Source organism: Mytilus californianus, unplaced genomic scaffold (assembly GCF_021869535.1).
Source record: "Mytilus californianus isolate M0D057914Y unplaced genomic scaffold, xbMytCali1.0.p SCAF_7, whole genome shotgun sequence".
In the NCBI taxonomy this organism is placed as follows: Eukaryota; Metazoa; Mollusca; class Bivalvia; order Mytilida; family Mytilidae; genus Mytilus; species Mytilus californianus.
In genome coordinates, this window is record NW_026262723.1 from 103,947,602 (window position 1) to 103,973,428 (window position 25,827).

General features: G+C 31.5%; 1 protein-coding gene across 1 annotated transcript in view; it reads left to right on the top strand.

The window, feature by feature from the left end:
• Window positions 1-25,827, top strand: part of LOC127709785 (meiosis-specific with OB domain-containing protein-like) — a 34,167-nt gene that overhangs the window by 6,751 nt on the left and 1,589 nt on the right. Inside the window, exons 2-12 of the mRNA XM_052215428.1 lie at window positions 852-909; window positions 2,270-2,401; window positions 2,890-2,965; window positions 4,209-4,401; window positions 4,839-4,939; window positions 8,061-8,113; window positions 13,624-13,719; window positions 15,101-15,193; window positions 17,656-17,812; window positions 21,421-21,634; window positions 23,354-23,440. Of these exons, the coding sequence (XP_052071388.1) occupies window positions 852-909; window positions 2,270-2,401; window positions 2,890-2,965; window positions 4,209-4,401; window positions 4,839-4,939; window positions 8,061-8,113; window positions 13,624-13,719; window positions 15,101-15,193; window positions 17,656-17,812; window positions 21,421-21,634; window positions 23,354-23,440 (1,260 nt within the window). The remainder of the gene's footprint in view (window positions 1-851; window positions 910-2,269; window positions 2,402-2,889; window positions 2,966-4,208; window positions 4,402-4,838; window positions 4,940-8,060; window positions 8,114-13,623; window positions 13,720-15,100; window positions 15,194-17,655; window positions 17,813-21,420; window positions 21,635-23,353; window positions 23,441-25,827) is intronic.

The following is a 25,827-nucleotide window of genomic DNA, read 5'->3' on the forward strand; positions in this document are numbered from 1 at the left end:
CCTTGTATAAGAACAGATTGTTAAAATCAGTTGAAAAGGCTTGACTCATCAGATGGGTCAATGTTCGCAATTGTTTTTCCATAGGCGGTAATGGTAACGTTTTCTTCTGTTGCTCAGTCCATATCGATAACTTGGATATGTATGATGGCTTGTTTCGAAGCTGAGACATTTTCACATATGTGGTTAGATTTTCGGGGTACGAAGTGAGATTACTTTTTCCATAAATTAGCAAACCCTGAGAATCCTTTCGTGATGCGGCTCATCGTGGTAAAAAATCCCTTTTTTAACACAATAAGTTCTTTGGAAATTTAATACTTTGAACACATTTAATAGCTCCATAGTTTTTACAGTTTTATTCTATGTTCCCCTACTTTCTAAATAAGCACAAATGGTTAAGCTCAGTCACTTGTTTATTATAGAAACGTGTCAAGAATCACTACACAGAGATTTTTTGTTTACACACAACTTTTGAGTTCCTCATTTTGAGGCGCATTAGGGATATTGACCCAGATCAACTCAAAGCACAAAATCAACTAACAAAAAGACCGATCTAAGAGTACTCATTTTACTGAAAATTAGATTCAAATGAATTATGGTTCCCAGACCAAATATAAATCAGTACACCATCACAACCAGTGGATTAAGTGTAAACAATAAACAGTCTGAGAAATATAGACCCTGTGCAATGCAAAAATATAAGTATCCATAGGATGGAGGACCCAAGTGGCAACTATAGGAATACATGTTTAATTAAGTTTTAATTTATTCAAAACAAAATCAATACATTGTATAAATTTCAAAATAAACAATGATTAAAGATATTTTTTATTACAGTGTTATCTTTTTTTCAGAATGTAGTTGGACTTATACTATCAAGAGAAGATGCAAGATCTGTTCAAAGTCGTAAAAGTATGATGATTTTCGTTGTTACTGTGTAGAACATGTTGTTGTATGTCATGTATATATGTAGTGTTATCTTTTCTGAAAGAAATATATGCCAGTTAATTAGGTTTTTTAACGGAAAAAAATTTTTATGTATGAAATAGGATTTTTCAGATAAAGGTCTGCATCAGAAAAACTAAAATATGATAGACTATCTGACTACTACATGTAATAGTAAGTATACTTTGCACAAGCATACCTGTACATGAATTAAAGTTCTCATGTATTTGGTTTATTTAGACAAAGGACATATAAATAATGACTCATTATACTCCCGCTTATGTAGTGGTCACCTTGTCAGATCAAAAGTTTATATCTCCATTTGTCCAACAAATATTGTTTTACATAGTATACATTTCCCCATTTCTATTGAACATAGTGACTTTGTATCTGGTCTGCAGCTTGACAGTGATGACTTGTAATGTGTATGTGCTTTTTGTTTCTGTCGACACCTGCTTCCTGCATTTTGATACTTTAAATTACAAGTGGGGTGTGTTTAACATAACTAAGAAGGCATTTTTTTATACTTTGTTGTCACATACGCACATCTGTGCAGATGTTGTTCAATGAAAGTTTAGGGGATGCACTTTCATTCAATTCTAGAGAATTGACTTTTTAAACCATTTGAACTGTTGGCTCTAAAATTTATAATAATTATTATTATTATATCCTATTATAAAATTGAGAATGGAATCTACATCTTTTTTATTGCACATATCAGGCAAATCAACAGAGTTCTCAAAAAGTGGTGACCACCAAAAGTTTGCAAAGGACTGACACAATTTGGGTATTTTGCAAAAGAAATGATAGTGAGGAATAGCAGATTTTCTTCAAGGACCACCAAGGAAAAACAGATTTTTGGGGAAATCTGCCTTTCACATTTTGATGTGTTTAGATTTTTAATTTGCTTATAAAGAGAAAAGAGATTGTGATGCCATGAAATAAGGTGCTAGTCATGGTAAAAAATGATGCAGAAAATCATATAAAGCTACATCAGATAATGATGACACTTGAGTTTGAAAAACATATCTGTTCAGTTTCCTTATAATTTTGTAAGAATTATAACTTATTAGTACAATGAAATCTGTATTATGGGCAGTTTTGGTATAAAAAAGTGCCTCATGTCTTTAATTCTGGAACAACCCTTAGCTTCATCTACCTTTAGCAAAGAAATATTGTAACACACCTGAAACAGAAGGAAAATGTATATTTTTTCTACAGTATGCATAAATTTGTGAAGCCTTTTGTGTCTAAACATATTATATTTATCTTTGTTAGTTTTTGCTAATTTTCTTTGTTAGTTTTTGCTAATTTTATTGTGTTTCAGATTCTTTGGCAGAACGTTATGTTTTCAACTTTACTTTGAGAGATTCTCCCCTTTTTTATGTAAATGTTACATTTTGGGGTAAAGAGCAGAATATAAAGGATCTGACTGATAGATTTCACATTGGAGATATCGGTAAGTTTTACAATTTTTTTTTTTTCGACCAAACCTTTCCAAATTGACCATTGTAAGCTTTGTCTTAACATTTACACAGCACCTACATTCAGTGTGTAATTTGCTGATTATGAATGAAAGGAGAATAGATTATTCTTTATATATCTGTCCATGCCAATTTGTATACATTCAATTATTGCTGGAATTTATTTAATGTAAATTAGGTACACTACTGACTAAATTGTATAGAATTGATATGCATGACCATATTTTTCATATTTCAGTTGTATTATACATTAGAATTAAGGGAAGGATAGAAAAACATGAAGTGATGCATTAAGGGTATACATAATGATTGTATAAGTGATGTTTATTATAAACCATATATTTAGGAAAAACATTTTCATTTTTCACAATACCACCTTTATTATGGATATATTGGTAATATTAATTGTATATTATAAAATACTTAAACAGTTGAATATATCTTTGAATTTATTTTTTAACAGTTTGTTTATCAAATGTTCAAGTGCAGGCCAAACCACAAGACGGTAGTGATGAGAAATATAGATCTGCTACACCAGTGTAAGAAATTGTCAATTTTGAACCTTTTAAATAATTTTATGAGTATCATTCATATTAAAGATTCCAAACAATTTATTTTGTTTTTAATACTAAAATAATAACGAGTATATCAGAAATCTACACTAGCAGGTGCTCAATCTCCTATTAAGGGGAATTATAATATATGTTGGGCTTTTAAAATTGATTTAGAGATAGCATTCACCGGGTGACCAAAATTGCTCTTTGATAGAAGTTAATTTTTCCAGTTTAGCTCAGAATACAACTTTATTGTAGTTAATTTAAAAATCAAACTGTCCTTTTTGTAAAAAACTCAGTGAATCCAAACACATTTTAGATTTAAACAAATAAGATTAATCCATTACACCCTTGTATAGGTCTTCTTTTGGGTAATCCACAGTATGTTAGATTCAGAATTTGGCATTGCATCCCATGTTATTTCTTCATTTTAAAGCTTTGTCATATATTTCAATGTATTTCATTTTTTTAACAATTAAATTCCAGAAATCCTCAGCATTTAAACTTGTAAAACATATGATAATAACATTAAAATCCTTAATTAGTTAAATAACAGCTATCTCTAATTTTTCAGTTCAAATGACAATTAATGAATTGGTTAAAGATAATTTAGTCAAAACGGTAGTTTTATTTCTTGTAAAACTAATTGTCAGCATTCTCATTTGAACTTCAACTTTATTAAGCCAGTGATCGGCTGAAGTGTATTTATTATAGTTTCTTTAATGGCTAATATTTCAAATTATATATTTAGACAATGAGAAATTGTAAGCAACAGTACTCGAGTGTGTCAATTATACAAAGAACACAGATGTCTAAGTTTGTGTTCACAGGGTCAAACTATTAATTATCACCAGTGTTCAAAATTCATTTACCCTGAGGCGAAGCAGAATATTAACAGTCGACTATGCCATATGGATCTTTGAGTAAAATTCACAGAAAAATTATATAATATTATGCCTGCTCTATATACCAGGTGAATGATGAAAGCTCCTTGAAGCCTAAAATATTCTTTCTAACTTATACAGCTTTTATAAATTTAAGTAAGAAAGTTCACATTTTTAAAAGCTGCTTTGTCTGTTAAAAAAAATATTATTTTCTTGTGAAGGAAATAAAACATTTCCCAAGTTTGACTTACTTAACCTGCAGCGATTTAACTTTTTGGGCAATGTACTGTCCCATTGAAAGAATTGCTATAAATCTTTCATAATATTCTCATTTATATTTTCAGACCATTTTGTCTCAGTGGAAGTGAAAATCATTCCAACATAGAGTGGTATAATGGACCAGAAAGTGACACTCTATGTCAATTGCAGCACATACCTATTAAAGCCACTAATGATTTTTACACACTAGAAGACATTCTGGCTAATGGACAGGGATTACATGGAGAACATGTTAACTTACTTTGTGTGGTCAGAAAGGTACCGTATTTTGTAGTAACAACAAACTTGAGTATATTTTGTTATAATTTCACAGGTTACACATCGAGCAATTATTTTGTAAAAAGGATTTATTTGAAAATTGCCTTTTTCTCTGATGGACAGTAGTAGATTTTGGAAAATCATGAATATCTTCTTTTGATGGGTTTTTCATGCGTTTTTCTTAATAAACTTTTCACTTTTCTTATTGGAAAATATGTCATAAGGGCTAAATAAAAGTTAGTAGAATATGTATCAGTAAAAAGGACTTGAAGTTTCAAATATGGTTTTAATGGACTTTACCTGTATTCAGACTTCAACTCCTATGAGTTTATTAATATCAACTTTTTATTGAAAAAATATGTGAAATGTCAGATAAAACTTATTTATTCACCCTTCCCTAGTATCCTGCAAGTAACAGTATTGTTTACATTTTACAGATTGGTCAAGTTAAAGAGATAACTACCAAAGCAGGAAGACACACACAGAGATGTGAACTGAGGATACTTGATGAAACATGTCCTTCGTTTGGTTTGGTGCTGTAAGTAAACATCATAGAAAGATTTTAAAAGTCAATGTTCATCTAAAAAAAAATTTTGTAATATCCTATGTAAAGAAAAACATTCATAATCTTTCCACTGGTACTTTTTCTCACATGACCGCTTATACCCCTGTCAACTTTCTAGTTAAGAAATAGGCATTTAGGCTGATTACAAATTTGTTAAGTTGACAAATTCAAATACATACACATGCAAGGTTTATTTCAAAATTGCCTTTTTCTCTGATGGACAGTAGTAGATTTTGGAAAATCATTTATATATATGGGTTTTTCATGCGTTTTTCTAAATAAACTTTTAAAAAACTTACGAAATGACAATGAAAGTGAAACTTTTGAAACTTTGAAACTTTTTATTTCACTAAAGGCCTCACATGAGGCATACTAGAACAATAAATTTAACAACAAATATAATACATGAACAAACATATATACGTATGAAGTTGATGTATGCAGCTGGAAGTTGAACAATGCAAATACGATTATTTAAATACAGACATAACAATTTTGCAAAATTTTACCAAGCTGATAAGTGTATATTTATCATGACTATTCATTAACTCAGACAGACTAATAATGTTACTGTTGTTATAGATATGAACAGGTATAAATTAATGTCTTTCAGCACTAAAAAAGTTACAATTAAATATGTAATTGAACTCATCACCTAGTTGTTCTTTATCACATAAATCACAAATTAATTCAGTTCTATCAATAGTGAAAAATCTACCAGCCTGAATTGGCAACTTATGACTTCCACATCTAATTTAATAATATTATACATCAAATCAGGTGGGAGAACAGAGAGTTATTTCTCAAGACCAAATTCAGTCTAATAAATTCTGTAATTAATACACTTAGGTGAATTAAATATTTGTGCTTTCCAATTTTCAACAAATTTTTCATGAAGAAACTGTTTTACTTGTCTTGACAGAATAACATTTCTTTCCACAGTTTGGTCATTCCAACAATAATTATAACCACATTCAAGTAAAATTTCTTTTGATACATGACAACCATTTAGAGTGATACACATCACCTTCATCAAGTCTATATAACATCATATAACGTGCGAGATATTTTCTCTTTTTTACCATTTATAATATGTTACCAAAAACCAACCATTCTGGCTTTAATACAAATAGACATGGGTATTCTACCAAGCTCTCCATAAACAATACAATTTGGAGTACATTTTTTAACCTTCAAAATATACTTGCAAAATTCTATATGCAAAGATTCAATAATATCATTGTTTTCGTAACCCCACACTTCAGCACCATATAACAATATAGGTGTAACCATTGCATCAAATAATTGTAACAAAATATCCATTGGTAAACAAAGCTTTCTCACTTTACACAATACATAGAACATGGCCTTCTTTGCCTGTTGGACAAGTCTAGCTTTATTTTTTGAAAATGTACTTTTTCTTGAAAAAACTGTACCCAGATATTGAAAATCTTCTTAAACAGCTATTTGTTCATTATTATATAAAAACTGAGTATTCTCACACTGCCTATTTTTTGAAAATATAACAACATTGGTCTTAGCTACATTGACTTTGAGTTTCCAGGTTTCACAATATAAAAACATAGTATTTAGTGCGGATTGCAATTCAGCGGCAGATTCCGCAAAAATAACAGTATCATCAGCATATAGTAACAAATACAATTTAAAATAAACTTCAGTATCATCATTATCAAACAGCAAGTGAAAAATATTACATACATCATTAAGACCATCATAGGCATGTGATAATAACTCTGTCAGATCATTAAGAAAAATTGAGAATAACAGCGAGGAGAGGTTTTCTCCTTGTCTGACTCCTACATTGGAAGCAAAACATTCCGAGAAAATTCTTTCTTGTTTAAACTATAGAAGTTATCACCCCTGGAAATATACCTATAATTGGAAGAGAGAAATATACTTAAGAAATTACAATAATAGTGACAAAATTTTTTCTTGTTTAAACTATAGAAATTGTCTCTCCAGGGAATAAACATGAATTGGAAGAAAGAAATATACAGTAGCTTGATTACCTGTGCTAAAATAAAATTACTACTGTCATCAGAACTTAATGCTATGCTTTTAGTAATTAGAAAAAATGTAATTACATTATTAATAACTTCCATTTTCATTGTAATTATTTATATTTTAACACATATAGCAGAAAATCTGTCAGAGTCACATAATTTTAAATGTACTCATTATATTTTTATTATGCCCCCACCGTGGTGGAGGGGGCATGAAGTGTTATCCTTGTCCGTCAGTCCGTGTCAGAGGGGACATTAAGTGTTCCCCTTTTCCATCCCAACATTAGTTTCAGTACTCTAACTTTAGTTTACCTCAACCAAATGTTATGAAACTTATACACAATGCTAATAACCACAAAACACAGATCAAGTTCTAATTTGGGTGGCGTCATTTTCACTCTTCTGGAGTTATATCCCTTTATACATGGAAAAATTGCTGAATTTTTCGTTTCTGTTCTCTAGCTTTAGTTTGCCTCAACCAAATGTTATGAAACCTATACACAATGCTTATTACCATAAAACACAGATCAAGTTCAGATTTGGGTGGCTTCACTTTTACAGTTCTCTAGTTATGTCCCTTTTTAACATTATATGCAAGTGAGGGCATCATCTGTGTCCCATGGACACATTCGCCATTTATTTTTTATTCAAAGTAATATTGAGCTGTATGTTATGTATTTCATCAGAATTTTTAATATTTAAGAATAATGATTGATTGATTGTTGGTTGCTTAATGTCCAGTGGCAAATATTTCATGCATGTTCAGGACTAGAACAAATTAACAACAAATACAACAGGTAGGTCCTGTAATAGAGGCCATCCACAATGAAAAGAATAATAGTATGTTATGCTGCTATAAGGATAAATTTACAATGCTGATAATTCTTTATTTTTTTGGCTATAAGTAATTATGTCATTTAATGAGGCAATGTGTTGCCCATTTATACTGTGTTGACAATATTCAGATAGATTTGATGTTTATGGTAGTGTGTAAATATTTCTGACGATTATGACTGTCACCTAGCTGCTATTTTCCTTAAATAATATATATGCTCAATTTCATTTTGTAGATGGGACAAAGAATTGATAGATTTAGCTCTAACATGGATGCCATTGGAGACTGGTAACATTATAAATATAATAACTAAGCATTTAAAAGTTAGGGCTATTCCATTAAAAAGAATGTACAAGGGTCGGACGGCAATTATAAAAAATCCCGTTGGTTGTTGAAGTGTTTATGGCCAGTGGCCCTTGGTGTTTAGAGAAACTAAGTATTGTTGGTTGTTGGTCTTCTTTGACAGTCAGTTTTCATGACTGTCGGTTTCATTGTGTTATTTTTCGTTATCTATTATTAGTTGTTTTTGCAAGGACTTGTATAACCGATTGTTTTCGTCTCCTGCTCATATCGTGATATTTTGGAAAACATAACTGTTCCCGCAATGTACGCAGCGGCAGGCGCAACGTTGTATTCTACCTATGGTACTAGTTCCGGAAGTGCAAGAGTTACTTCCCTTTAATGACAAGCACATGGCGAAAGATGTCAAATTCTATTGAAAATAATATTCGGAGGTTCAAATTAGCGGTGGTCCGAGGTCCGCGACCTTCCACTATTGCAATCGGACTTTTGTTTTGGTTACTAGCTAGGCTCGACGGACCTTCGATTTGAAAGAAAATAAAAATTAACTTTGCCGACCTTTTTAACCATCAGTATGGTCATTTTAAAGCCATATTACTATTGAGATCGTATACACCTCCAGTGATTTTTCTAGCATTCCACAGGGTCCAAATACCGGACCCATTCCTATTGGCAATGGCAAATACCCTACGTTTTTCCCAATTTTCAATTTGGGACCAATTTCCAAACGATCTCAAAATTTATTTTTATCTTTATTATTCATGACAGCGATGCTCATTTTGTTCAACCGCTAGCTTTATACTGAAATCGCCAACAAGTAATGTGTAAATACGAGTAAAATTGTATCTGACTGACTAAAACAACATTGAAAAACAATGGATGCGAGAAACCGGAAATGAAGACGATTACAATACCAGATCAGATTCTGGGGTCGGATAAGGGTAATTCCGGGTTTGCCGATTAAATACAATGAAAAAATATAAACACTAGAATTGAAAATCAAAAGACATATGGAAAAGAAAGAAAAAGCATGAAATATTTTATACAGAAACTCAAAATAACTTTTAGTTCACAAATTTTCATGTCAAAATCCAATGAAATGTGACAGTAATTTTCTTTATCATTAATAAATGTTGATATTACATGTAGATGTTTTTATAGAGTATACATATATCTACAATTCCAAGAGGTAATTTCTTCTCAATTTTGAAGGGCCAGTAAAAATCTGGAAGTTTCTTACTTTATTTTTACAGAGGAACTAATATAATAGTGCAACTAGATATGATACATTTAAACAGCTTTGAATTTGAACTGTTATGAATTGAACAATATAAAAAAAATAGCCCTTTATATCATCATTGTAGCTCCTTGAGTGAGCACTTCTCTTCCAAATCTCACCACTTCTACCCATCAGTTTCAAAAAGAGAAGTCACTTCAAAAACTTCCTGTTTACTGAACACTTGCATCATTTTAAAATAACTATTTAAATATTCCAAATGCATATTTGGGTGGGGGTATCATCAGTGAGTAGTAGCTCGCAGTTTCACTTGTTGATTCTTCGTATCCTTTGTCCGCGTCATCGTAAACTTTTTTCAAACATCTCTGAGCCAACAAAGCCAATTGGAAGCAAATGTGGCCAACATATATTAAGTTAACAAAACAATCTATTTGCAGTTATATAGACCACAGTTCTAATTTTCATCAGTGATTTTTATAAGATTTGAAATGTTTCAAACCCTGGTGACCAAATTATATTTTTCATATTTAAGATTTAAAACACAATGAAGTTTGATCTCATTTCTTCCCTCCAACCCCCCCCCCCCCCTTTTTCCCAACTCCCAGTTCACTCCCCTTCATTCCCAGGTTCCCTTAACCCTGTCCACCCCTCTAAATTGTCCAGCAACTATAGTGTTTAAATAACCATTCCTTTGGTTGTGGTAAATTAAAATAAAATAAGTTAGATATATTCCAGTTGGTTCTTGTATTATTATGAAACGACTTCCTGTTGGTTGGTGTTAAGATACACGGTACATTCCTCTTGGTCATGGGGGTTCCGACCCTAGTACCTCCTTTTTAATGGAATAGCCCTTAATAAGAATTTAATAAAAAATCTTTAAATTTTTTTTCTTTCATTGTTTTAAATTACATGCACACATTATTTTGTTTGTAATGCCAAAAATCACACATACATGATTTATTTATAATATTAACTAACAGTCAATTCCCACTAATTAAAATATTCAATGGAGACAATATTTCTATAGGCTTGAATGTAGACTTTGTCAAAACCTCAACATCAAATATCCATAAAAAAAATAATTTTCCTCAATCCCTTAAAAAAATTAGTACTCACAAAAATTGATAATAATAATAATAATAATAATAATTCTTTATTTACAGAGGGTTAAACAGTTAGCTATAAAAGTAATCTTCCCTGAGGCCCTCATGAAATACAATGAAATATAACAAACAATTACAAAATATGAAACAAACACATATATGAAAAAATGAAATAAAAAATTGTTATGAAATATACAATTTTCAAAAAATGGTAAAAATTACAAATTCATATAGTATTGGCAACATTCAAATTACCTCACCAATATCTTAAGTTTGAGTAAGTGTGTGAAAATTATTATGCATATAAAATTACACAGCTTCTTAATGTTCCAACAGGTAATTTTTTAAATCTTTTTTGAATAAGCTTGTACTTGAGGTTGATTTTTTCAGGGATATTGGTAAGTTATTCCATAAAATAGATCCTGAATATATAAAAGATTTCTTATACAGCTCTGTTTTGGCTTTTGGAACTTGTAAATTTTTGCAAGACGCATTCCTCAAACAATATTGTTTTTTTTTCTGGCATTTCTTTAAATTTTTCAGTGAGATATACAGGGGTTTCGTTCTTAAGGCATTTCTGCATCAAAACAGATTTGTGGTATGAGATTCTGTTCTCTTCTGTCATCCACCCAAGCTGTTTAAACAGTGGAGCTGATGATGAAAGTGGATCAGCATCTAAAATAAGTCTTGCAGCCCTTTTCTGCAATTTAATTATTCTGACAAGCTAATTTTTAGCACAACTACTCCAAATAATACAACAATAATCTATCAGTGGGAGAATATAACCATTATAAAATAATTTTCTTGAATCAATATTTAGAAATTTCTTGATTTTAGAGAGTAAATGAAGTCTAGATGATATTGATGAACATAAGTAATTAACATGGCCTGTCCAGCACAGATTAGAGTCAATTCTAACACCTAAAAGTTTTTCAATTGATGATTTTTGAAGAATATTATTTTCAATAGTTAGAACTGGTTCTGCTTGATTTAAACGCAGCCTTTGTCTTGTACCTATAACCATACATTTCGTCTTATCCAAATTTATGAACATGTTATTTTCATGACACCATTTATCAACACATTAGAGATCATCTTGTACTTTTAATTTCATATCAGCAATACTCTTTCCTGATGTATGCATAGTTGTGTCATCAGCATACAAGTCTGTATGGCAGTTTTTGATGTGTAATGGAAGGTCATTTATGTACAAAACAAACAAAATGGGACCAAGTATTGAGCCCTGTGGAACACCAAAATTTATAAACTTTTTATCAGAAAACTGATTATTTATGTGGACTTGCTGTGTTCTTTCACTCAAATATGATTTTAAAAAATCAACAGTATCTTCATGGAAGCCATAAATTTGAAGTTTTTTACACAAAATTTCATGATTAACAACATCAAAAGCTTTCTTAAAATCCAGGAGGACTGCCAAATTGATATTTCCATTATTCATTTCATGTAGCCATTTATCAATGATATTAATGAGGGCAGTTTGACATGAATGGTTAGGTCTAAAACCATGGTGTTTTAGAATCTTTCGAGTCTTTTATCATATCATTATAATATTTCTGTTTAGATGTGTTGATGATATGTTTTGTTCTGTTTGTCCAGAATCTATATTCAGCCCACATTCCCAGTGAATTATATTTATCTCTTATTTTTCTTGGATATGAGAATTCTTTATTGTACCATTCTGGCTGTCGGTCTTTTTTTACCCTCTTTTTCACAATAGGGGCATGTATATTTAAAATGTTATTAAAAATGTTGTACCACATTTCAATACAAACAGATGGGTCATTTTCAAATTCAATATGTTGAAAAGGTGCACTTTTTAAATCTTTTAAATAATTTTGCTCATTAAAAGTCTTAAAATTTCTATAAGTGATTGTTGAATGAGTATGTTTTTTATCATACATTTTCTCTTGTCTTGTCATACATATTGGATAGTGATCACTGATAGAATATTTAGAAACATGAGCCTCTTTAACCATGCTTAAATGGGTGACATATATATGGTCAATCAAAGTTTTTGATTCTTTTGTTACTCTGGTTGGTTCCTTAATTAACTGTTGAAAGTTATAAGTTTCTAGGGCATTTAACCATCTTTGTGGTATTTTATGGGGTTGTAAACAATTTATGCTAAAATCTCCCATAAGGATTACGTCTGAATTATATTTCATTGCCACCTTAATCTCATCCTCAAATTAATCTATTTAACCAATTAGTGACTTGGGTGGCCTATAAACAAAGCACAATAAAAAGGATTTCTTATAACTAGGTTTAACTTCAAACCAAATAGTTTCAATGTTACTTATTTCAAAATCATTTTTTCTCGAAAAGGAGGTGGTTTCTGTTAAATAGACAGCCCAGCCACCCCCACCATCGGTTAGTCTATCTTTCCTTTGTAAAATGTATCCAGGAATATCTACTCCTCTATCAATGGATCCATGTGTATATCAAAGCAACAAAATAATCAACATAGGAGTATAAAATTATGATTTTATCTCAGTTAAAATATTAAAAGAGTAATATACCTAATTTGATTTTCACTACACTTAAACACACTATATTTGACTCAATAGCAGTAGTTTCAATGGCCATACAAGAAGCCACAACAGTAATTAGTCCATCTAGCCTGATGAATAACCTTTTTGTCAATTTAAAAAAAAAATACATTTAACTTCTTTACATTTGGATACATGCTTATTTAAAATCTGGGTGAAAATAGACAAAATATATAGAAAAAAAGATAAAATTACAAATAAATGTTCACTTGGAATTAACTTTTCCCCCAAACTAGAATTTTTTTTTAAAATGTCATTCATTGTAAAAATAAAAATTAGCTATTTATTGATATGTAATTTGTATGACATCATAATATTTATCTTCAATAAAAAAATGTCATTCTGTATTAAGACCATAAAATAGCAACCTCCCTTATACTGCTATCAGGCTGCTGCTGTCATGAATTTTTACACAATTGAAGTTTTTGTTTTGAAGTCATCTGAATCAATGTAACAAAAAGAATAATTTGTTGATCCTATTATATACATTCTGTATTATTTCTTTGTATATTCTTTCTTGTCCAATTCCATTGATTTGATCTTAGACAAGAAAGATTACTGTGTAAACTTTAATTTTATTTTCTACAGTTATATTTGCTGCTGATGTAAAAGTTACTTATGATGACTTCAGATCAACAATGATAGCAACAGCTGACTCAAAGACAATTGTGACAGTCAATCCAGGTTTGTTATAAGAGTGAAAATGTATAAACCTTTTAATATTTACATAAATTTCATTTGATTCTGGTATTCTGATTAGTTGATAAGTTTATAAATTTAAGTTTTATGACCAACTACAAAACCATATTTACAGTTGTTTTAAATGTCTATCAATTTTTAGGCTGAAATAACGGCCATATGTTAACACTGGATTAGTCATAATTGGTCAAACAATTAATTTATTCCAGAGGAGAATTTTGCTGTGCAACTGAAAATAGTTCTTTTATCATGCAGTCAATTGAATGTACTATACACCATTTTGATCATTCAATTCCTGAAGGAAATCTTCAATGAATTGTAGCATTTGTTCAATGATCTTGTGTGCTTGTGTAAGGATACAGGTTATCATCTATTTTTCAACAGTTCAATGCCTCTTGCACTGGTAACTTCACCAACTTTGTTAATTTGCAACATGGAATACTGGAAAGTTAAATGCAAGATGTATATAAAGGTATTATGATGTATAGTGTCACAGTTGCAGAATTTATTATTTTTATAAATTCCACACAGTTGGGTCATTTATAAATATCGATCAAGCCAACTTCTAGTAGTTAAAAGAAAATAGTAAAAGCTGATGAGGAATCAGGAATTTTTTTGTGGATTGAAAGTTTTTGACTTGACCCAAATTTTTGGGTTTGAGAGTTCCTAATGAAGGTAATTCTGAACAGCGCAGATGAATAATAGAGAGAAGACTACCTTAAAAAAAGACTTGATTTTTTGGCAAATCATATATTAAGCCAAAACATTAAGACTGCATGACTACCATGTACAATAATTTAAATTAAGTCATAAATAGAAGCCCAAATGTTGGTTAAGATGTTAACCATTACTTAGATCATCAGGTTTAATGTTTACCATAACATTCAAAATCAGTTGAATCAAATTGAAAGGCTAAATTATTGCTTTCATTTAAAAGACTTGATATTTCTGCAACAAGTCATACACCAAATCATCATGACTGCATAACTACATGTACCATGTACAATAATTTAAATAAAGTCACAATAGAAGCCCAAATGTTGGTAAGATGTTGACCGAAACCTACATCATTATGTAGTAGATAACTTTCAATCACTATATAAATAGTGTGCTACCATTAATCCACCATTTTGCCTCTCAAGAAGGTCCATAAAAGACCAAAACTGATCAGGCTATGAATCATCACCAGGGCCTGTTAATTACGTGTTTTGACAAAAAAAACTGTCTCAGTGTTAACAAACTTATTAAAATTAAATAAAGTACAATTTGTGTACATGACCTTAATTTTTTGTCCTTTATCAAAAAAACATTTTACCAGGAATGTCTCTTCTGCTGTTTATTTCAACCAAAAATATTTTATTCACAGATACATTAGAAGCTCAAAGTTTATATCAGTTTGCGCATTCCCAAGATTTTCAAGATGGTGATGAGAGTTCAGGCAGTAACACAGACCCAAGCTGTATGTTGTTAATATTAAGAATTGTTTGATGTAATACAATAATTATTACTAAGCAACGTATGAATATAATAATCATTTGACTAATCCAATACAATTAGTTAAACATGTCAGGCATACCGTCCACGTTGAACAATATGTCAAATACATAATACATCTGACGATGAATTGAGTATGGAAACTTCCACACAATTACCAGATGTTATAGCAGCAGTCATTTCTCTTGTTGAGAGTCAAACCGCTGATTGGATACTAACCAAACAGAATGGCAAATACTCAATCACGATAAAATGACGTCAAATAGAAAGACAGAAAATTGTGAAGAAAAAGAAGTCATCAAAAGCACGTCAAGATAGGAATAACCGTCGACAACAAGCCTTCCTCTCTCGTAAACAACAACAACAGTCAGGAGACCCGACTTTATACACCGAGGAGCTGGAAACAACCGCACCACCTCCAAATGACAAGATCTTGGAAATACCTCCGACCACCACTGATATGGAAACAGGTAGACAGTCATGTCTATAGACAGCAACCCATCAGCAAACCAGAACTCGGCTGATGAAACTTTGATCGACACACCAAGACTTATAAAGGAAACAAGGAAGACTACGGAAGAAGATCCCGCCCGAAAGGGTACCGAGGGTGGATCAACAAAAGAACCAGAAAAAGATACCGATAAAATAAAAGAAACAAAAAAGAAACAACTTGAAGCTTGCAGTTATACCAGAGGGTTAAAAGTAAAGAAAATCTGCCTAGATCTACCTTAAGAGATGTACGTTTTAGATATTGCTGACAACGACATGTATCTCCTAATAAGAAGCGATACACTTCAGCTAGACAACTTTATCTATAAAGATCAGAGGTTAGATACGTATAACTACATCAAGAGAAGTTTTGACACCTGGTTAGATGTTCGAAACAACAAGAACTTTCTGTATAGCTTAGAAAGAATGAAGGACATAGAAGCATTTAGAATACAGCTGAAACTAAAAATTTTATAAATAAAGGATGAAATAAGCCCCATGTCCAAATTGTTATACCTGTGTGAAAAGAGGCGAGATAAGCCCAAAAGCCTCCCCTTGCCCCTTGAAGAAGACAAAAAAAAAATATATATACTGGTGATTAAATATGCAAAAAAACATTTCCACTCCAAATTGTTGAAATAACAATGCATTTTGCAATTACAAATGTTTAAGATTTGAAAGAATTTTAAGTTCACAAGTTTGTTTTCAATTTCAACACAACATAAGCTTGATTTACCAAATATTACACCATCCTTTACTATTCTATGCTCAATAGTTAACTTTACATGAAAATTAAAGAAGTACCATGGGTAAAATCTATAACAAATCATGTGTAATCATAGATTATTTCTTGATTATACATGTAAACAAGTTTTCTTCATTTTATCTAGATGAATTCTTTTAAGTCATAAACTTCTTTCGACTTCAACTATCATTCCACCAAATTTTTTTAGTGTCATGTTCAAAATCAGACTAATATTTTTCCTGAAAATGAGAGTTTACTGTAAAGTAAAATTTTGAATGAAGAACTGAGTAAACCCATATATATAAACTTTGTCTTAAATTTTAGCTCAACAATGTTAGATCTGCAAATTTATGTTTTTTCAAAGCAGAATTCAAACTGCAATACTTTCTGTACTGTGTCCAGCACCCTTTACCACTCTATCCCATATCTGGTTAAAGTTTTGTTTTATGTAGTTTGTGATCCCATCAATTAAAACTTATTAGTACACATGTTCATTATGACCAAGAATTTATGGTTCACTGAACATGGAAATGTAATAGTGCAAGTAGGGGAATGGTACACATATTCTTGTTTTATTTTGTATTAAGTTTTCAATGGCAGATTAAATGTTTTACTATGTGACAAACTATATCTGTAATTCAATTTAATATCAAACATGTTAGAATGTGATTCTTTAAGCTGTCATTCGGATATACCCTCAGCATTTCTTCGACAGTCCTCGAGCTGCTTAAGAATCAATGGCTATGTACCTGCTTAGAACAAGTGGGCTAGAATCCTTATGCAGGTGATGGTGCCATTGATGCTCCAACCACCTGACTTAAAGTCCTAATGAAGGCTGTTGGAGACTTGTAGTGGCCAGGACTAGAACTTGCCGATAAACCTCAAAAATTGAATTTTAACACGGTTTGATATATTGTATTAAAAAGACTGATATATATTTATATATATTTGAAATTTATATTTATATAAAAATGGGGATTCTTGGAGAATAATGTCACATGAATGCAATACACAATCATATTTTAATTTTTTGTCTAAATTGTAGCTAATTCCCTTTAATGCCACAATTTTGAAATACACTATTTACGTTTTTATTATCACACTTAACTTTATAGATATAACTGCTTCTTGGACAAATATTTATGTCATTTCTTTTGAAATCAAATTGACTAGTAATATCACTTTCACTTCAGTGGACAGCATTACAGATGTGTACAATATCAGCCAAATAAAACAGATAATGGAAGATTTATCTAGGCAATGGAAACCCACTCAGTATGGTGTTATCTATGTTTTCCTAACTCAGTTTAATATTGACACAGAAGGAAGTGGTGTATTAAGGTTTAGATGGTAAGTGTCATTGACTATCCTGTGAATTATTTATTTTAGTAAGGACATTTTGCTTAAGCTGTCATGACAAAATAAATTGCTTCGCCGAGCGCAGCTGGATAGGACCGCAGAGGTCCAACCCTGAACAGTTGGGGCAAAAATGGACACCATATTCACGCTTGATACAGGTCTGAATTTGGATTGTTATTCAATATTTGACACACAATAGGTTTCTGACACAGAATAACTGTAGTCAAAGAACTAAAAATTGGTTATATGATTTGAATTTATATTCAATTTTTTGCTTTTGTGCAATACACTATGCTGTTGCGAATTTACCTCCCCCCTCCCTAATTCTTTATACATAATTTAAAAGTAGTGTAAGGGAGGTAATTCAGAGTTGTGTTTGAATTACCTGTAATTTGTACTTAAGTAATTGTCCATTAACCAGGACACCCTTGTTTTTTCTCACTTTTTTGCCCCTAATTTCTAAACGGTTTAAGCCATAACCCCCCAAAGCCAATCCTAACCATCCCTTTGTGGTATGGAAACTTGTTGTATAATTTCAGAGAGATCCATACACTGTTCCACAAGTTATTGTCATGAAACTAGAAAAATGCTTATTTAGGCCCCTTTTTGGTCGCTAATTCCTAAACTGTTAAGACCATGACCCCCAAAATCAATCCCAACCTTCCTTTTATGGTTATGAACCTTATGTTTAAATTTCATAGATTTCTATTTACTAATACTAAAGTTATTGTCCGGAAACCAAATGTCTTCGGACGACAACGACGTGATACCAATATACGACCGCAAAATTTTTTTGCGGTCATATAAAAAGGAGGAGATGCATTTTGAGGATCAAAAGCATTCAATGAAATTTCGTTGGTAAATACCGTTTTCTTATGCAGATAAAAATTTTCTTTAAATTTGCATCTTCTTTGATGTGAGAATAAATCTTTTGAACCATTTTATTGGAGTTATCAGAAGTTTAAGTGGATTCTATTGTGTAAACATTGCCTTTATGAGTGAATCAGCCAAAGTAACAAATCTGTAAATCCCCCCCCCCCCCCCCCCATAAAAATCAAATGGTAGCTCCCTTAAGTACAATTGTTTTAACTACAATTCTGTCCCCTTTTCCCAGAAAGTGACCTACCGAATTAGACTTATCTCTGGGTTTGTACTTACATGCGCAACACGATGGGTGCCACATGTGGAGCAGAATCTGCTTACCCTTCCGGAGCACCTGAGCTCACCCCCAATTTTTGGTGGGGTTCGTGTTGGTCAGTCTTTAGTTTTCTATGTTGTGTTTTGTGTACTGTTGTTTGTTTGTTGGTCTTTTTCTTTTTTAGCCGTGGCGTTGTCAGTTTAATTTCGACTTATGAGTTTGAATGTGCCTTTGGTATCTTTCGCCTCTCTTTTATGCATTTCAGCTCACCTTCCCAAAGGGCCATGTGAGCTATTGCCATCACTTGGGATCCGTAGACTTCGTCCTTCGTATACTTTTTCAAAGATCTTCTCCACAGAAACTACAGAACCAGTTTCAGCCAAACTTTGTGTTTATGATCCTTAGGGTATCTTGTGTTTTGTTTTCCTGTCAAACAACAAACATTGCCACCAAAAATTGAACGTAAGGGTAAAATGCATTAATTGTCTTATATCTTGAAAATTATAATAGATAGAGAAAATCTAACAGGGAATAAATGCTCAGAATGTCACTATCTACCTATTTCCTGTTTGCACCAAAATTATCAGATGACTCATTAAGGAGTTATTGCCCTTAAATGACGATTTATGACTAATTTACGAGTTTTTGCCAATTATCTCAAAAACTGTAATAGGTAAGTAGAAACTGTAAACAGTGAAAATGATCTTTAAAAATTATTAATGTGCGAAACATTGAATGACTCTTTATGATGAGTTATTCCCTTTAATGAATTTTTTTTTTACTAATTTACAGGAGTTTGCCTATTATCTTGAAAACTATGATGGATAAATAGAAACTGTGAACAGCAAAAATGATCAGCTATACAAGATCTTCAAAAATGCTTAATGACTGTAAATATCATATGACTCCTTACAGGAGTTATATATGTGGACCTTTAAAGATGATTTTTTTTTTTTACTAATAATTTTCAAGTAGTTGCCTCCAACCTTGAAAAATATAATACAATAGGTAGAAACTGTTAACATAAAAAAAGATCGGTAAACAAGATCTATAAGAATGCCAATATGACAGAAACCATTAGCTGACCCCTCAGAGTAGTAACTGCCCTAAAAAGAGAATTTTTATTAACTTTTGACTTTTTGCCTATTATTTCAATTTTTGCCAGGTGAGCAAATCAGACTATATTTAGGAGCCTCTTGTTTCAGTAAAAATCTGTAAAGGTCTTTTGCAATCTTAAGGTTATGGAATTCTCCCATACTAAAAATTTGTCTATTTCACTATACTGCTTTGTTATGTACAAATTCTATTGATTTTGGCAAAGCTAGCACAACGTGATAACATCACAGTAGAATATTGCATTATCAGAATCAATTGGCACAAATATTTCTTGCAGTTTCCTAGCATACTTCAAATTTTGACTAAATTGTAGCATTGCAGTTTTTGTTTGTTTATTACATTATTGTTTTTACAAATTTTGGTCTCAAACATACCCCATTTGATACCTTTTCCTTTGCCCACTTGGTTTATATGAATAAGAAACATCAACCAATTGACACAAAAAACCAAAAGACATTTCAATGTCAATGTTGTCTTCAACAATTGACAGATGTCTATATCATGTATCAGTCTAATGTTAAGGGCAACGTTACTTGCAGAAATTTATCTGTTATAAAATAAGTATACAAAATGATAAGTTTAACAATAGTGTTTTCCACAGTACATAAAAATCAATAGAAAAACATTAGCAAGTCATCAGCTAGGTGATTAAATTGGAAAAAAAACTCATTGTAACCTCTAGTAAGGTTAATTGTAAGCAGATCTGTTTCCTTTTATGGATCCTTTTTTATACGTCTGTTTACGGGACGTATTATGGTATACCGTTGTCCGTCCGTAGTCAACATGTCGGACTATAACTCAAAAACACTTTAACCAATTTGCATGAAACTTTGCTGAATTGTTTATATCTATTGACATGAGCTCTTTTCGATTTTTATAAATTTTCGATTTTATGTTTCCGGGTTATGGAGTTTTATTCGTTAAAAAAGGGGGATTTTCCAGTTTTCGGACAATAACTCAAATATGCTTTCACCAATTTGCAAGAAATTTTGGTGAATTGTTTATATCTATTGATGTGAGCTCCCTTTCGATTTTTATAAATTTAGATTTTACGTTTCCGAGTTATGGGATTTTATTAATAAAAAAGGGGTAATTTTCCAGTTTTTAGACAATAACTCAAAAGTGCTTTGAGCAGTTTTCATGAAACTTTGGTGATTGGTTTATATCTATTAAAATAACATCCCTTTAGTTTTTTTATAAATTTCTGATATGACTTTGAGAAGTTATTGAACTTTATTCTTTAAAAAAGCGACAGGCGTATCATGCGCTCATTGCGCAGCTATTTATTATATATTGAGTCAAACGTGTATGTGCCATCTTTTAAAACAGAAATTTGATTTTGCAGTGAGAAATGTAGAGAAACAGTGCATGAGGACAGAGGATATTTATGTTCCAATGTAGAATGTACACAAGGTGCCTTAGCAATGTTTGATACTTCAGTCATTGATAAACAGCCAGTTGTAGAGTATTCAGTTCCTGTGTCTATATCAGACCATACAGGCACAATTGAACATTGTTTCATTGACAGTATAGTGATGGAAAATCTCTTAGGGATAAAGGTATGATCTCAGTATGAGGAAACCAAGGGTTAAATCTTGGAGTTTTTTAACCTTAAGACATGAGGTTCTGACCCAAGATTTTAACCAAACTATGAAAAATTGTTTAATAATGAATTTTGACAACTGAAACTGAAAGGGACTTTTGCCATGAAAATCATATAACTCTATTAATATATCAATTGAAATTAAATAATAGCATTGGTTATAACATGTACTTCAATACCCTGTCTGTCTGTCCATCCATTTTTAGCTCACCTGGCCCAAAGGGCCAAGTGAGCTTTTCTCATCACTTGGCGTTTGTCGTCCGTCGTCAGTCGTCGTCCTCGTCCGTCGTTGTTAGCTTTTTACAAAAATCTTCTCCTCTGAAACCACTGGGCCAAATTTAACCAAATTTGGACACAGTCATCATTAGGATATCTAGTTAAAAAATGTGTCCGATGACCCCGCCAACCAACCAAGATGGCCGCCATGGCTAAAAATAGAACATAGGGGCAAAATGTAGATTTTGGCTTATATCTCTGAAACCAAAGCATTTAGAGTAAATCTGACATAGGGTAAAACTGATTATCAGGTCAAGATCTATCTACCCTGAAATTTTCAGACAAATCTGACATCCTGTTGTTGGGTTGCTGCCCCTGAATTGGTAATTTTAAGGAAATTTTGCAGTTTTTGGTTATTATCTTGAATATTATTATAGATAGAGATAAACTGTAAACAGCAATAATGTTCAGCAAAGTAAGATCTACAAATAAGTTGTCATCACCAAAATTGTCAGTCGACCCCTTTAGGAGTTATTGCCCTTAATAGTCAATTTTTAACAATTTTTTGTAAATTTTTGTAATCTTTTACAAAAATCTTCTTCTCTGAAACTACTGAGACAAATTTATTTAAGCATACTTGGCCATAATCATTATTAGGGTATCTAGTTTAAAAAATTTGTCCGATGACCCTGCCTTCCAACCATCATGGCCGACTTGGTTCAAAATAGAACATAGGGGTAAAATGCAGTTTTTGGTTTATATCTCTGAAACTTAAGCATTTAGAGCAAATCTGACAGGAGGCAAAAATGTTCATCAGATTTAGATTTATCTGCCCTGAAATTTTCAGACAAATCCGACAACCCGTTGTTGGATTGCTGCCCCTGAGTTAGTAATTTTACAAAAATTTTGCAGTTTTTTGTTATTATCTTAGATATCATTATAATATCTAATATCTAATACTATTAATTATGATTTTAACCTTATTTTACATGATTTCCAAAGCATCAGTAAATACCGGTGAGAGACACAGGCTCTTGAGAGCCTCTAGTTAATTATCTTTACATATTACTCAGCTTTTGTATCAAGGAATGATTGATTTTTGGTGTGAAATTTTAAAAAATTGATTTTTCTGTGTAAGTGATTTACAGATCTACAGTGCAGTCTATTTCTGTTTGCCAATACTTTGAATTTTTCATTACACCCACAGAGCATTGAATTTTTTATTGATTGAAAGCATTTTATAAATAAGAGCTATATGCTCATATTTTAATTCAAAATTCTATCATTTAGTTTTCCTTCTTGGCTTATGATAGAGCTTTTTCATATATTAACCTTACAAAATACGCAAATTTTGCTCACAAGTCACAAAACTAAGTATACATTTGTATATCAACAATAACAAAACCAAGAAAATGAATATGAATGTATACAAAATAAAGGAATGTACATATATTTTCAGGCTCAAGTTTTCAGAGATTTGAATATTGATAAAAGAACACAAATGAAGTGGAACTTTCTTCTTGAAAGATGCAAATTATATTTCAAGGTAAAACAATTTTTTTTTTCACCTTGTAGGTATGGCAATATAATGCTCACTGCAAATGAGGTAATGAGTAGTCATTAGTTCAATCTTTTAATATTTATGACTTTAAAATTGGTGCTTCTCTGTAAGTATGCAGAATAGAAATAAGAGCAAAGACTGGTCATCTTTGAGTTGGAATAATGTGTCAGAGTAGAGTGACATTCCTGTAGACTATTACCTTGGTAGGAAGCATATGTAAAATCTTACTCAGTGTATATAGTTTAATGCATGATATCTTTATATCACATATCTAGAATATGGATGTAGTATTTGGCACCGGAAAATTATCAACCGTAATCAATTATTTAATTTTGAAATGAAGACATATGTAATAAATGACAAGAATGGCAATGCCACATAATAAAAAATTCGTAAGGGTTCCGCGGAACCCAGTGTCTCGCCCACTTTTGCTGTTAATCGCAGGCTCAACAAAAATGAGGAAAAAAAAATAAAAATATTCCTCTCTATACTATCTTTTGATTGTAAGTAGCTTCTGTCCAAGTTTGGTAAAAATCCAGGATAATTTATGAATCTAATAAATGTTTTAAAAACTTAAATTGCAGACTGTATGTAATGTTGACTGGAAGAAAAACTAAGTCCATTTATAAGTAAAATACGGAAAAAATGGAACAAAATTTTCTGAAAACTTCCTTCTAGATACTAGCTTTTGATCATAAACAAGCTTCTGTCCAAGTGTGGTACAAATCCAGGATAGTTTAAGAAAGTTGTTAAAATTTTAAAAACTTTAACCACAGAGTGAATGTAATGTTAACTGGCAGAAAAACTAAGTCCATTTATAAGTAAAATACGGAAAAAATGGAATTTTTTTTTTACAAAATTTACTTCTGGATACTATCTAATGATTCTAAACAAGCTTCTTTCCAAGTTTGGTAGAAATCCAGGATAGTTTAAGAAAGTTATTAAAATTTCAAAAACTTTAACCACAGAGTGAATGTAATGTTTCCTGGCAGAAAAACTAAGTCCATTTATAAGTAAAATACGGAAAAAATGGAATTTTTTTTTACAAAATTTGCTTTTGAATATAATCTTATGATCATAAACAAGCTTCTGTCCAAGTTTGGTAGAAATCCAGGATAGTTTTAGAAAGTTATTAAAATTTCAAAAACTTTAACCACAGAGTGAATGTAATGTTTCCTGGCAGAAAAACTAAGTCCACTTATCAGTAAAATACGGAAAAAATGGAATTTTTTTTTTACAAAATTTACTTTTGAATATAATCTTATGATCATAAACAAGCTTCTGTCCAAGTTTGGTAGAAATCCAGGATAGTTTAAGAAAGTTATTAAAATTTCAAAAACTTTAACCACAGAGTGATTATTTGTGGACGACGCCGACAGAATGTAGGATCGATATGTCTCGCTTTTTCGACAAAAGTCGAAGGCTCGACAAAAATACAGATATCTTAGATATCATAGAAGTTTGATACACTGGACAAAACTTGACATAATTGTGAATTTAATTTAGTTTATAATATAAAGTACTTAGTTTCCTACTTGATGTCCAACAATATGCACACAGTTCTTGAAATATTTGCATGAGCAACAAACAAGAAAAAAATCTGAATTTAATCATGTGCAGACATGATTTTTGTCGAGCCTGCGACTTTTGTCGCAGAAAGCTCGACATAGGGATAGTGATCCGGCGGCGGCGGCGTTAGCTAACTTCTTAAAAGGTTTATATTTTAGAAGATGGAAGACCTGGATGCTTCATACTTTGTATATAGATGCCTCATGTTACGAAGTTTCCGTCAGTCACATGTCCAATGTCCTTGACCTCATTTTCATGGTTCAGCAACTACTTGAAAAAAAAGTTCAGATTTTTTGGAATGTTAAATTCTCTCTTATTATAAGTAATAGGATAACTATATTTGGTATGTGCGTACCTTGCAAGGTCCTCATGCCCGTCAGATAGTTTTCACTTGACCTCGACCTCATTTCATGGATCAGTGAACAAGGTTAAGTTTTCATGGTCAAGTCCATATCTGAGATACTATAAGCAATAGGTCTACTATATTTGGTGTATGTAATGATAGTAAGGGGTACATGTCTAACTGGCAGGTGTCATCTGACCTTGACCTCATTTTCATGGTTCAGTGGCCATAGTTTAGTTTTTGTGTTTTGGTCTGTTTTTCTAATACTGTATGCAATAGGTCAACTGTATTTGGTGTATGGAAATATTGTACGATGTTCATGTCAGTCTGGCAAGTTTTATTTGACCTTGACCTCATTTTCACAGTTCATTGCTCAATGTTAAGTTTTTGTGTTTTGGTTTGTTTTTCTAATACTGTATGCAGTAGGTCAACTATATTTAGTGTATGGAAATATTTTACG